The 13,257-nt window shown below is 40.5% G+C and overlaps 1 protein-coding gene across 2 annotated transcripts in view; it reads left to right on the plus strand.

Annotated features, from left to right (window-relative positions):
• The window catches only part of gucy2cb (guanylate cyclase 2Cb), a 19,000-nt gene continuing 5,743 nt past the window's right edge, over positions 1 to 13,257 (plus strand). Inside the window, exons 1-21 of one of the 2 annotated variants that reach the window (XM_026177211.2) lie at positions 1 to 525; positions 1,637 to 1,755; positions 4,106 to 4,173; positions 4,340 to 4,555; positions 4,707 to 4,822; positions 5,313 to 5,415; positions 5,569 to 5,683; positions 6,043 to 6,184; positions 6,638 to 6,720; positions 6,876 to 6,984; positions 7,577 to 7,658; positions 9,284 to 9,386; positions 9,471 to 9,527; positions 9,645 to 9,716; positions 9,816 to 9,920; positions 10,044 to 10,130; positions 11,665 to 11,797; positions 11,888 to 12,025; positions 12,181 to 12,257; positions 12,350 to 12,441; positions 12,591 to 12,749. In XM_026177211.2, the coding sequence (XP_026032996.2) occupies positions 324 to 525; positions 1,637 to 1,755; positions 4,106 to 4,173; positions 4,340 to 4,555; positions 4,707 to 4,822; positions 5,313 to 5,415; positions 5,569 to 5,683; positions 6,043 to 6,184; positions 6,638 to 6,720; positions 6,876 to 6,984; positions 7,577 to 7,658; positions 9,284 to 9,386; positions 9,471 to 9,527; positions 9,645 to 9,716; positions 9,816 to 9,920; positions 10,044 to 10,130; positions 11,665 to 11,797; positions 11,888 to 12,025; positions 12,181 to 12,257; positions 12,350 to 12,441; positions 12,591 to 12,749 (2,378 nt within the window). In that variant the 5' untranslated portion in view covers positions 1 to 323. The remainder of the gene's footprint in view (positions 526 to 1,636; positions 1,756 to 4,105; positions 4,174 to 4,339; positions 4,556 to 4,706; positions 4,823 to 5,312; positions 5,416 to 5,568; positions 5,684 to 6,042; positions 6,185 to 6,637; positions 6,721 to 6,875; positions 6,985 to 7,576; positions 7,659 to 9,283; positions 9,387 to 9,470; positions 9,528 to 9,644; positions 9,717 to 9,815; positions 9,921 to 10,043; positions 10,131 to 11,664; positions 11,798 to 11,887; positions 12,026 to 12,180; positions 12,258 to 12,349; positions 12,442 to 12,590; positions 12,750 to 13,257) is intronic. The other variant, XM_026177212.2, reaches the window with a different exon arrangement.

Raw genomic sequence — 13,257 nt, forward strand, 5'->3', positions numbered from 1 at the left:
TTAAGCTTTAATTTATGCAGGCCATGACACAGCGCTGACAAGGTTATATGGCCTGCGTCTGTGTCTTTAAAGGTTGTATATTAACATGGTGACATAGAAAGAACAGGTGAGTAGCGCTTAGAGGAAAGTTGAAAGAGGAGCAGACTTTCGCACAGGATTTATTTTTTCTTCAAAGCCTTGGTGGATCAGGCAAAGCTTTAATCAAGGCGATCATAAGTTAAGAGTTTTCCGAGTGTTTTGGTGACTTTACTGAACTGGATTCAGGATCGGTGGATACCATGGACTCTCTTTAAAAAACAGAAGCACTCACCTCGGAGCTGAGAATGGGCTCGGGAAGCTGGTTACTGTGTTTGTTCATCTTTGGAATTCTTGTGGCATCGTGTCCTGGTGTTGGACAATGTGGGAGTGGGATTACAATCAACGTTATACTGTTGGATGATGAGGACTCTCCCTGGAGCCTCCAGTATGTGGAAGGAGAAATACTGAAGGCCATAGAGAAAGATTCAGCCATTAATGCTGCCCAGGGTAATGAAATTAAAAACTAAAACAGAAAACAAACAAACAAACCACATGACAAATCCGCACAAAATCAGACCTTTTGATCTCTCGCAACAGCACTCTCTATATACAGTATGTATATTGGTACACTCATGTTTATAGATATTGATAATTTAACACATATGTCACTGACTATTATTGTTCATTTATATTTACTGCTTTGCATACTGTTCCTATTTTCAGATTTTCATGTTGCTTTTCCCAAAAGTAACACTTTTAAAGCTGTTTTAGGAATTATTCAGGGATTTCACTATTAAAGACTAAAAAAGTATACAAGAAAAGTAAAGCTGCTACTGTTAACAGATATTCTGTAGTTAGTTTCATAAACTAGCAGATTAAAGATCGTTATCCTATTAATTACAAGGAAGCTACCTGCAATGCTTATTAGCTTACTAGCATAAAACGCTTGTTCTACTAAGCTAGGAGCTATCTTATACTAGTTTAGCCTGACTTTTGGTCAACATGACAACATACAGTTTGGTGTTATTTTTGACTCACCCACAGTCTGCAATGATGCCATTATGCAAAAAGTATTGACACCTATTATTTAAGATAATTAAACATAAAAGGTTTTTTTTGGCTAGCAGGAATTTTTTATCTAGCCAAGTTTTTATTAAGTGGCTGTTAGGAAAGCCCTGTAGGGTTTATTTCTAAGCATTATCAATAAAACTTAAACAGAATGTCCCAGTTTATGACACAGGTAATCAAAAGTAGTTGTCTTGTTTGCCAGCTGAAATTTGTTGGTGTTTTATTTTTCAGCTGTAGCTAGCTATTTAAGCTTACATGGTTCTGTGTCTTTTACTGTTGTGGAGTGTAAACTTCCCCAAATTAATAGATTTTACATATATGGTAGAATTCAGGGCCTACTTCCTCCACACACACACACACACACACACACACACACACACACACACACACACACACACACACACACACGCACGCACGCACACACGCACACACACACACACATTTTATTTCTCTTTAAAACAAATCTAATATCCACATACACACTGCAGTTCAAAATGGAGAGAAAGTCAAAACTAACATCTGGAACTTTCTTTCTTTCCACACACCCAAGATCCAGCTGTGACTTTTAACCTAACTGCGAATTTCAGTGGGTTTGACACAACCTTATACTGGTACCGAGGCTGCCGGAGCAGTTCATGTGAAGCAGTTGCAGAGCTAAACAACCTGACGGTAAGTAGCTACAGTTTTATATTAAAAAATAGAAAGAATATTAGCATGTTGGATGCACATATACATGAGCTTGTGTAACCCTGAGATCTTGCTTCCACAGGACATTCATTTATGGGTTTATGCACCTTTTAGTTCGCAGACCTGCTCTCCTCATTAATGCCATAGACACCTTTTTTGTGCAAGACCACAAATCAAAATAAGACTATGCCAGTCTCAGTAAATCTCTGTAAAAACTTAACAGAATCACTGCTAAGCCAACGAAAACTATTATTTCACTTCCTTTCTGAACACCCCAGTTTTCCTTCAACTACTGTCAAAGACATGCCTTGCTTGGCCTGCTGGTATTTGCTGTCTACTGCCGAAGTCCCACACGACAGCCAAGCTTGAGTCGACTCCTGCTCCAGTTTGCCCCCATGGCAGGCACGGGACACCTTAAGGCCACAGCCCCTTGCAACTGCCTCAGCTAAGGAGGTTCAAAATATGTGTCACCCTCACCCTAAAAATCTTTTCTAAGCTTTTCCAGAGGTTGAGCTGAAGATCTCCTGGACTAGGGGCCTCTGCCCGATGCTCCCAGCGTACCTTTACTGTACCACTTGGTAGTTACTTGACAGCTCAACTCTCTACCTAGCCAAGACATCTGGTCCAGATGTGATGATGGGATTACAAAATCAAATATCAGTACCGAGTGCACTTATGAATACCCTTTGCAGGCCATTTCCCAGCCTTCAGCCCTCCAAGTTTAATTGTTATTAGCATGCAACATAAGAATGTGAACAATGAAAACTCCCAGCTGGAGTCCGCAGCTGGGCCATCTTCTTCCCCCCGCTTATGCGTTCGGTGCATAAGCGCAAATGACGGTCAGGACCCGTCCCCCGACTTGAGAGCAATCCTCTTGTCCACTGGGTGAAACCCAAACATACAGGCACATTGAGAGCATCTGACATGGACCCCTCTTGAATGCCTCCTAGGTGAGGTTTTTAATGTCCAACTAGGAGGAGATTTGACATATGGAAGAAATTCTCTCAACTGGCTTTGAGAACAGCAGGTTGCAGAGTAGCAGTTGGATAGCTAATAGAAGAAGGTCTGGGTGTTTCCACCTCGTGCTTAGGAAAAAAGCATGTATTTTACTTTAGAAATATTTGCAAATTATAGAATTTAATGAGATAAATCTCTGAAAAACACCCCACAGCCATGAACAAGACACAAGTAGAAAAGAGGATGATGTTTGATTCAAATGCACTTGATTAACTTATCATCAGTAAGTGCGAACACCTCTATAAAAGCAGAGGTTTTAACAGTTTGCTGGTCTGGAGCATTCAGGTAATGCCAGGATTAAGACAATGCCAGGAGTAGATGTTCCAGCAAATTCACCCAAAGCCCAGACCGTGCAATGCTCAGAGAAACTGCAAAAAACCCAAGAGCTACAACCAAACACACCTTATTAGCACAATGCCCTCATACTAACTGTCAAACACCGTGGTGGAGGGGTTCTGTTTGGGGCTTGTTTTGCATCCACAGGATCTGGGATCGTTGCAGTCACTGAGTTGACCATGAATTCCTTTTAAGATGTGAGGCCATCTATCCAACAGGTTAAAAATGGTTCATGCAACAATAATCAAAGCACAGCGGCAAATCTACAACATAATTGCTGTGAAATGAAAGGATCAAAGTGCTGCAAAGGCCCAAAGTTCAGCCTGCCTGAAATTCTGTGTGAGCAACGTTCTAAAGAAGATGGGGGCAAAATTGCATAAGAATGATTTTAGAGATAAAATGATGACAAAATCATACAGAAAACTTCAAGGTATTCCTGCTGAAGGCACTTGTACAAGCAGGGCTGGGGTCTCAGTTTAACACAAAGTCTTTCACATGATTCTATAAGGTCCTATATAAATTCCAAGTAATGTCTTATTATGCACCACACCTGAGATTTTGCACAGTTCTATGGCGTATTGAGTTTGTCTGAGTAGTGTAGTAAACAGATGTTTGCTTGTTTGGTTGTTTTTTGCCTTGGTGCATGCTTCAAGTTTGGAGTATGGAGCATGTAAAATGTTCAAGTTACAAGGCTTTTGGATATGTTGCATCATTTGCGATTTTATCTGAGCAGGTGTTGTAATAAAAATATTTTAGACTTTGTTACACCCTGATGACTTTATTATGTTATATAGTAAAATAAACCTGCTGTCCCACAGTGAGAACATTTTTCCACAAACCACTTCTAGTGCAAGGAAAACAGGTCGATTTCCAAGAACCTGGAAGAAAACAAGAGTTTGGGTCTCAGGAGTTTAAAGATCAGGCAAAATTTACATAAAAATCTGTGAATTATTCGCTGTATATGTTTTTATTTTTGCAGGAATCAGGAAATCTGGGATGTGCTGTGCTTGGACCCACGTGCACCTTAGCTACTTTCCCAATAGTTGAGTAAGTTCTGAATTTTTCAAGGACATGATTCTGCCAATAAGCTTGAAAAGGACACTTCAGATTTTCAAACAGGTTTTGCCTGTGTTGCACTATGCTTATCGTTCACCCGTTTATCATAATTAGTCGATACCATTGTCTCCCACTCTTTTTTATTCTCTTCTTCCAGTAAGGAAGCCGGCATGAGTCTCAGTAGACCCATTCTCTCAGCGGGAAGCTTTGGTCGCTCGTGCGACTACACCTTCAACTTGCAGCGACTCCTGCCACCTGCACGCAAGATCGTTGACTTTGTCACCCAGTTCTGGAAAGAAAACAATGAGCTCAAACCTTCATGGAAGGCAGCGTATACTTATAAAACAACGAACCCCACAGAGGAATGCGTTTGGTGAGTAACCCATCTTTAAGGAGAGACTCATCTGTTGTGAGCTATTACAAAATCTAATAAATTATATTTTTAATTATATTCTAGTTACATTTTTAAATGTAATAAAATGTTTTTAATTTAAATTATGCATTATATTCATTTTCATCTTCAGGTATGTAAGTGCAATTGAAGCGACGGGCGATCTTGCCTTAAATATTTCAATAACGTCTCTACGCAGTCCCACAGAACTGCACAGCGTGCTTACATTACGCAACAGGACATCCAACTGTAAGAATTTGATGTATTTTTCTCAAACAAGATTGAAAACCTCTCTGTTTTCACAGCGAGACATAACAATGGCTTCAGTTTGCTGGGACAACACACACAGACAGTTTGGATTCTATTTTCCTAAGAGAGCCCAGGACCTACAAAGCACATTTAATTCAACTATTGAGTTTGTTAACGCTGTCATCACGAGGGAGACTCGGAATTTTCTGTTTCAGAAGGAGAGCTAGCTCGAGGGCCATAATAGCTTTTCTTTGAACTTCCTGCTGCATATTTTTACGCCACATTATGAAGGGTGAATTAAAAAAACATCAACAGTATCAGGCTATGCTTGATGGCTTTAGGTTTTGGTATTAACTTTGGTTTCAAGGTTGAAGAAGTAATTTAAATGGAAATCAAGTTTGTATTTGAGTCCCAAGGCCAACTAGGCAAAAAAACAGAAGAAAAAAAATAACTGAAAGACTGTTCTGTTACAAATACTTCTCCGCTGCAGTGTTCATCATGTGTGGATCACCAATGGACCTAGTGGAAATTAAAAACGGCTCTAAGGCTGCGGACAGCAGTGATATCGCCTTCATCCTCATTGATCTTTACAGGTTAGTGCTGTTGAATCATTTCACTTCTGTTCCTATTTATTCCACTTGTTTTCTTTTTCTCTAACCCCACAGCAGTGATTCACAATCAGTACTTCAGGAAATTTTTGCACATGTAGAATTTTTCATCAGACCTCTGCTGATTCCTCTACACAGTGATGTATACTACACCAACACATCGTCGCTGCCAGAAATGAAGAACGTGTTGGTGCTCACCATGCCGAACACCCGAAGCTACAGAATCAACCCAGACCTTAAAGACAACAACACGGTGAGCAAACCAGAAATACACAACTTCTCTCTTTGCAGTGCTTCTGTAGCAATACAAAAAAGGTTAGCTCTGATTGGCTGTTTTTGTTCCGCTCACTCTGAATAATCAACTTGTAGGGTTTTAAGGGAAAATAAGGGATTAACAACACAGGACCATGCCAACCAGAAATGGACCTCGGAAGAGTTAATAATAAATGTTCAATGAAATATCATTAAATAACGTCTTCACTGAGTAAAAAATATATAAAATAATTCATCACCTGTGTAATGAAGGATGCATCTTAGAGCTCCTTCACTCAAATCTAAGGGCTGTACTGAGAAAGTAGTTCCAACCATCTGTCTCTGTCTGTTCCTCTGCAGATGAACGACTACATGGCCGCGTACCATGACGCAGTGCTCTTTATTGGCCAAGTGATGAGAACAATTTCTAAACAAAATCAGTCTCAGCTTCACAGGACGGAATATGTGAATGTAAATTACTTCAGAAACACCAAATTTACTGGTAAGGCAGGTGGAAGATAACAGCGAGGAGGGGGAAGTGCTTGCATACAAGCTGCAAGTATGTGTATTAGCAAATACACAAGAATTTACACAAGTTAGCATTTAATACTTTTTTGGCAGCTGCAGATAGTTGCAGTTAAGCATACTGAGCAAAACAGTAATAAATGCTAAAATTAGCTCGTGAAAAGTGGGAAAACACCATCCACCAAAACACTAATGAGCTGATCTCAGAGCAGACATGGCTACTGTGAGGTCGAACAGATGGAGGCTGTCAACTGCTATCACTTCTTTGTGTTTTCATTGACACAAAGAGTGTTGGTATAACAGCCCGCAGCTGTAAGCAGCCGGTTGTGAGTGCAAGTTTGACTGAGAGACGCATTAAAGGTTTACAGCTGACACACACGGTGAAATGAAGCGAACAGAAGTTTAAAAACGTTTGTGTGATTCTGCTCAGGGATTGCTGGGAATTATACGCTGGACAAGTACGGGGACAGAGACGTGGCTTTCTCAATCATCTACACCAATACTGACAACAAGGTATCTTTTTCTCCTGTTTTCTTTTTTGGCATTTAGCAGTGAATACACGAAGAAAAGATTCAAAATAAAACCTTACTGTGCTGCATCTCTTGCTTCTGGTTTGATGCTAAAATGTGTCTTTTTGTTTTTTTCCTCCCCTCTTGTGTCACACCCAGTACGATATTTTATTCACATTTGACACGGAGCGCAATAAAACCACAGTGGTGGAGGAGGCTCCTAAGTTCATCTGGGGGAAAAGACTTCCCAATAACATGCCAGACAGCGGTACATCGAAAGACACACACACACACACACACATACGCATGTTTAGCTATATCATTGAGTTCAGTGGGCACAACCTCAAAATATGTCTTAACCTTAATATTTTAAAGATTTATGTTAAGAGAACTTCCTTTTTTGTCCTCTAGAAAGAAGGCATGTCCACCATAATGATTTAGATCTCCACAACAAGGCCTGATCAGTTTGCATCCACTCAGTCAGGTCGTTTTCAAAGACTTGCACTAATCCAGGTTCCGGTGAATTATATGTAAGGCTTCAGCTGTGGTTTAAGCACCTCTCTGTTTGTGTCCCTGTTTTCATTTAATAAGCATTAATGGTGGGTATGAACAGGAGGAAAAGTTATAGCAACCACAAACTGCTCCACGTACATCAACTTTTGCATGTTTTATATGAAGTGGTTTTATGGCTCAGTTCTTCTTTTGTTTCCTGTAGATGACCTCCTCACAGCCCTATCTGAGATAAGCTTAAATATTATGGCACTTGAACGCTCGGCCCATGTTTATCTTTTGTCCTCTGTGTGTCAGAAGCATCGGCTTGGAACTGAAATGGTGCCTCTTTTTTGTCTTTATTACTGCAGGCCCTGCGATTCGCGACATCATTATGATTGTGTTGGCTGTTACTGTGGTCGTAGTGGCCACGATCGCCTTTATTTTCTACAGGTATGCCGTAGCACATGGAACATGAGAATAACGGAGTTATTAAGTGTGTGGCAGATTTTAATTAAATGTTTGGATTCTCTGCAAAAGGTCATGAATTTACATAAATGATTTTGGCCCCATCATATAATGGCATATATAATAGTACGGTAGATACACTGCTCCAAAAATTGCAGGAAAACTTTGAAAACACGACAGCTTTTAATGAGAAAAAAAACACAGTGGATATTCACATTGATGGGGACTTGGTAATGTGTTAGGAGTGATAAAGTGCCCCAAAATGTAATGGAAATGTAATGATCAACCTACAAAGGGCTGAATTCAAAGACACCCCCAAAAATCAAATTGAAGAAAAGCAGCAGCAGGCTAGGCCACTTTACAACATGCTCCTGATGAGATAATGGATGGTGTCCTGGGGGATCTACTCCCAGATCTGGACCTGGGTGTCACTGAGCTCCTGGACAGTCTGAGGTGCAACCTGACAGCTTCAGATGGGCTGAAACTGAAACCAAAGGTGTCAGGCAAGTGTGGAGGCCAGACATCGGTATCATCGTCCAGAAACTTCCTGCATACTCTCAGCATATAAGGATGGGCATTGCTGTGTATTCAGAGGAAGATTTCATCCTGATACCCGATGCCAGTCAGGGTCTGTAGACATCTCTGCGTCCCTCTATGTATATGCCTCCCCAGTGCATCACTGACCCACCACCAAACCAGTCATGCTGAAGGATGTTACAGACAGCATTGCATTCTCCACGGGTTCTCCAAACCCTTTCACTTCTGTCACATGTGCTCAAATGAACCTGCTCTCATCTGTGCAATGCACAGGGCTCCAGTGGTGGACCTGCCTGTTTTGGTATTCTGTGGAAATGTGAATTAGGCTCCACAGTGCTGGGCAGTGAGCACAGGGCCCACTGGAACACGCTGGGCCCTCAAACCAGCTTCATGAAGTCTGTTCTGATTGTCTGGTCAGAGACATTAACACTAGTGTCCTGCTGGAGCTTTGACAGTTCTCATCTTGCACAAAAAAGTGGGTTAAAGATCTTCTCCAGGCCTGTCCAGAGTAACTGTCTGTGTCCTGAAATCTCCTCTGTGCTCTTGAGACTGTCTCGGGAGACACAGCAAACCTTTTGTAAATGGCACGTATTAATGTGCCAACATGGAGGAGTTGGACTACCTGTGGAGCCTCTGTAGGGTCAAGGTATCACCTCATGCCACCAGGAGTGACACTGACCCCAGAAAAATGCAAAAGTAGTGAAAAAACCATCAGAAAAGATGAAGAGGGAAGAAAATGTCAGCGACCTCCACCTGAAACTGAACTAACCTCCTCTAAACTGACCAGATTAGTGTCCCAGACGTGTAACTGGCTTGATGCTACACTCTGATTAAAAGGTGCTACAATTATCTTTTAGAGCTGTGTATATACGGACTTTCAGGTTACATGAAAAATAATCTGAAAGTCTGTATGTACTATACAGGTTATAGCTCTATTACACTCTCTAAAACATGGACTCATGACATGAAATTTAAATTGAAAGCTGCCTTTTATAAACATAGGAGTCAGATGCTTTTCGTGCAACCAACCTTTACCAATAATCTCCTGATGCAGTTTTTTCTTTCCCGCATAGACAGAACAGAAGAGATCGACTGCTCAGGAAGCGCTGGTCCCACGTGAACTCTGATCTCATCACGCTGATGGAAAATGATGACATCAACGTCATCTCCCTTAATGTAAGTGAAAACACCTCAGTAAACACCTCAGTCAAGTCAGCTTTAAGAATGCTGTGACAGCGACCTTCCTCTAACCCCCGTTAGATTGAAAGTAAGAAGAAAAAGAAGTTCAAGATCCGCTGTGCGCTCTACGATAAGAAGGTAGATGGACAGCATCCTGCAGTGTTTTCCAAATCAGTCAGCATCTAGTGCTTTTGCACTGATGAAAGTGAGTTAGCAGATGTAATCTGGTTGGTGCTTCTGCAATATTTCTTTCAGATTGTGATCTTGAAGGAGCTGAAGAACTTGGATGGGAACTTTGATAAAACCCAGAAAAGGGAGCTCAATGCGGTAAGACGTCTTATCACACTGAAATCCTTTTACTGCCAGCCCTCTTTGTTAATGTTTATCCAAACTCACTAGCACTCCACATGTTTGCCCCCCCTGCAGCTATTGCACATCGACTACTACAACCTCACAAAGTTTTACGGCACAGTCAAGTTAGATCACGGTGTCTTTGGCGTGTTTGAGTATGGCGAGCGAGGCTCGCTCAGGGTACGTGTAGCAAAACTTTCAATTTAAATCCATCTTCAGGTCTCAGTTTAAGCACAGCCGTCAAGAAGTGTGAAGAATAAAAGTGTATTAATGCAGAACTGGGGTGTCTTTTTCTTTTTCAAGTATGTGCTGAATGACAAGATTTCATACCCAGAGGAGACCTTCATGGACTGGGAGTTCAAGATCTCTGTCATGTACGACATCGCCAAGGTGAGAGAGAAGTGCTCGACTTTGCCCGTGCCATAAAGCAGCAGCATTCACTAAACACCATAAATCATTACAGAGGACAATGCAATGAATGACAGGATCGGTTTTTGTACTGAGAGCTTGACATAGTTAGTAGCAATCTGTCTTAATACATAACTGAAAAAGGGTTATGAAACTTAGCGTTAGTCAATATTACTCACCATTCATGCAGCGTGACATAAAAGATCCCTGAATAACTGGTAATAAACTTTTGTACCTGATGTAAACTGCAATGGGATCACTTCACCTGTTACCGTATAATAAACTGAACCCAGAACATCATCATCAAAAAGAAAGGAAGGTTCGCTCAATCCTGACACTTATTTCACGTGAGTAATAATCGTTTACTAAAACTTTAGAAGTTCTATCAAAAGCCAAACGGACAAACTGAGTGTAATGTGACTGCCAGGATTACACAGCGCTGTGCAAAAGTCCCCTCATGTCTTCATAGTTTGCTTCCAAGGAGCCAGATTTTGTTGCTTTGTTCAAACGACTCTTAAGCAATAGTTTTGCAGGCTTTCTGAAAATCTTTTAAAGTTTTTATTTAGACATTGGCTGCTTTTTCACTCATTTTTTGTCCAGTAGACTATGCAAGCATAAAAAAAGGGATGAACCAGTGTTGTATCTACACATAACAAACAACTTTGCAAAGAACCCATTTTTAAACTATCTTTAGTCATGTTGTCACTGTGAGCTGAAGGATGGACAAGCATAAAGAAAATGGATTTATAGTTTCAATAAGAAGTACATATAGTGAAGAGGCCTCCTTATCTGTAACAACTGTGATCAAAACAAAGCCATTAAAAGACTGTGCCTCTAAAGTTTGATCAGTTTGATTGATGTCACAGTGCGATAAACAACTTGGCAACTTACCAGAAAGACTCAATATTATCCCACTAGTTAATAATTAAATGATTAAACATTTAAAATGTAACATTTAAGTGTTGGTGGGGTTTTTTGTTCTAAGCTTGTTGTTTGATAAGTCAGACCCTGTGAAGGCACAGTAAGCTTTTATATAAGTATTTTTTTCTGGCTCAAAATTATTAAAAAGGTTTGGTTTAAATGAAGAGCAGGATTACACAGGTCTGCAACCAAAAGGTGCATAGGATCTTTTGACTGCTTCTCATAGATTTTTACTCACTGAAACGAGGAAAAATATTTTAAAAATTCAATTTTGTCAGGTTTTCTTAATTCATGTTTTTAGTTTAATGTAAACTCTTCATGTTTTGCAAAAGCAAACTGTATGTAATGGAGGGAAATGGAGGTCATTTTTGGATTCAGCACCCTAAAAAACATAACATTTATCAAAAATATCCCATGCGACTGAAAAAATAAATTGTTTTTGCAGACCTGTGTTATGGGAGCTGCTGTTGCACTTGCCTCTGCCTGCCAGCAGAGGTCATTAAACACCAGATTACTCACCGCCTCTTTGATTTTCCATAAATCTCATTACTTCCACCAGTGGAAGGTGTAATGTTGCTCTGAATCCTCTGTGCAGGGCATGTCTTACCTCCATGCCAGTGACATTCAGGTTCACGGTCGCCTCAAATCCACCAACTGTGTGGTGGACAACCGCATGGTGGTGAAGATCACAGACTTTGGCTGCAATGCTTTTCTTAGCCCCTTCCAAGGTGACGCCGCAAACAAAAATCCTCCTGAAATATCTTTTTGTTCTCTTCTTTACCTGCTAACGTTTGTCTGTCTCCACATCATCCTGTCAGACTTGTGGACAGCTCCGGAGCATCTGAGGAACGAGGGCACGTCTCAGAAAGGAGACGTCTACAGTTTTGCCATCATTGCGCAAGAGATTGTTCTCAGGAAGAACACCTTCTACACTGAATCCTGCTCCGACCGATCAGGTTTCCAACACTCAAATACAACACGTGACAGTTACAGTCATTCTGTTTGCAAATGATCATCTCTGCACCACCAAGTTCAGAGTGAAAGAAAGAAGACCTGTTTGATCCGGAGCTACACTACAATGCCATCTGCGTCTCTGTGTGTTTCTCAACAGAAAAACTGTCCAGGCTCAAGTCATCCTACTTCAGACCTGATCTTAACTTTGAGACGGCTTCAGAGAAAGAATTAGAGGTTTTTTTTTTTCCATTCATGTGCCAGCTTTATTTTATTTTCAGCATCTGTTTTGTCTGTATTGTATTCAAATTGTTCTTTCCTCCTGTAAGGTGTACACGTTGATAAAAAGCTGCTGGGACGAGGACCCAGAAAAAAGACCTGACTTTAAGAAAGTGGAAATTTATCTGGGGAAAATCATCAGGTAATAATGCTCTCTTTATGTTATTGCTGTTTTCAGCTATCAGTGTGCATGTCCTGGTGTAGCCTTTATAGTTTCTGGGAAACGGATTACAGATTTCTAAATATATCTCCCTCCTCATATCCCTTTTCTTCTCCTCTTCATCACTCCAGTAAAATCCATAATCAGGAAAATGAGAGCTACTTGGATAACATGATCAGACGGCTGCAGATGTATTCCAGAAACCTGGAGTACCTGGTGGAAGAGAGAACGGCTCTCTACAAAGCTGAGAGGGATCGAGCTGACAATCTTAACTTTATGCTGCTGCCTGGGTTTGTTTACACTTAAAGAACAAATGCACATCATTAGACACTTAGAACAATCAGGACATAGATGCTAAATCATTCATGCACTGTTAGAGAATTCGTTTTATTTCTACATTAACAGTGACCAGCACTGAGTTTCAGTGGTTAGCACTGTCACCTTAAAGCAAGAAGGTCACCCCTTGCCTACGTTGGTTTTCTCTACGTTGGCTTAGTTTCTTCTCAGAGTTCAAAGACATCCATGTTAAGTTTATTGGTGATTCTAAATTAGGTGTAAATGTGATTGGCCGTGTATGTACTGTGCCTCCAAAAACAAGTCAAAATTTGAAGAAGAAATATGCTAAAAATGCTAAGTGGCTGTAAAAGTTCAGCTAAGCATAAATTGTTGGATTGAATATTTTTAATGGGTAGTATACATTTATAGCTATATAATTTTTAAAAGTGAATATAAATTTGAGTTTAAACAGCATAAACTATTGGATTAAATAGTTGAAATAGATAAGTTAGTAGTTACAGT

Source organism: Astatotilapia calliptera, chromosome 8 (assembly GCF_964374335.1).
Source record: "Astatotilapia calliptera chromosome 8, fAstCal68.1, whole genome shotgun sequence".
Lineage (NCBI taxonomy): Eukaryota > Metazoa > Chordata > Actinopteri > Cichliformes > Cichlidae > Astatotilapia > Astatotilapia calliptera.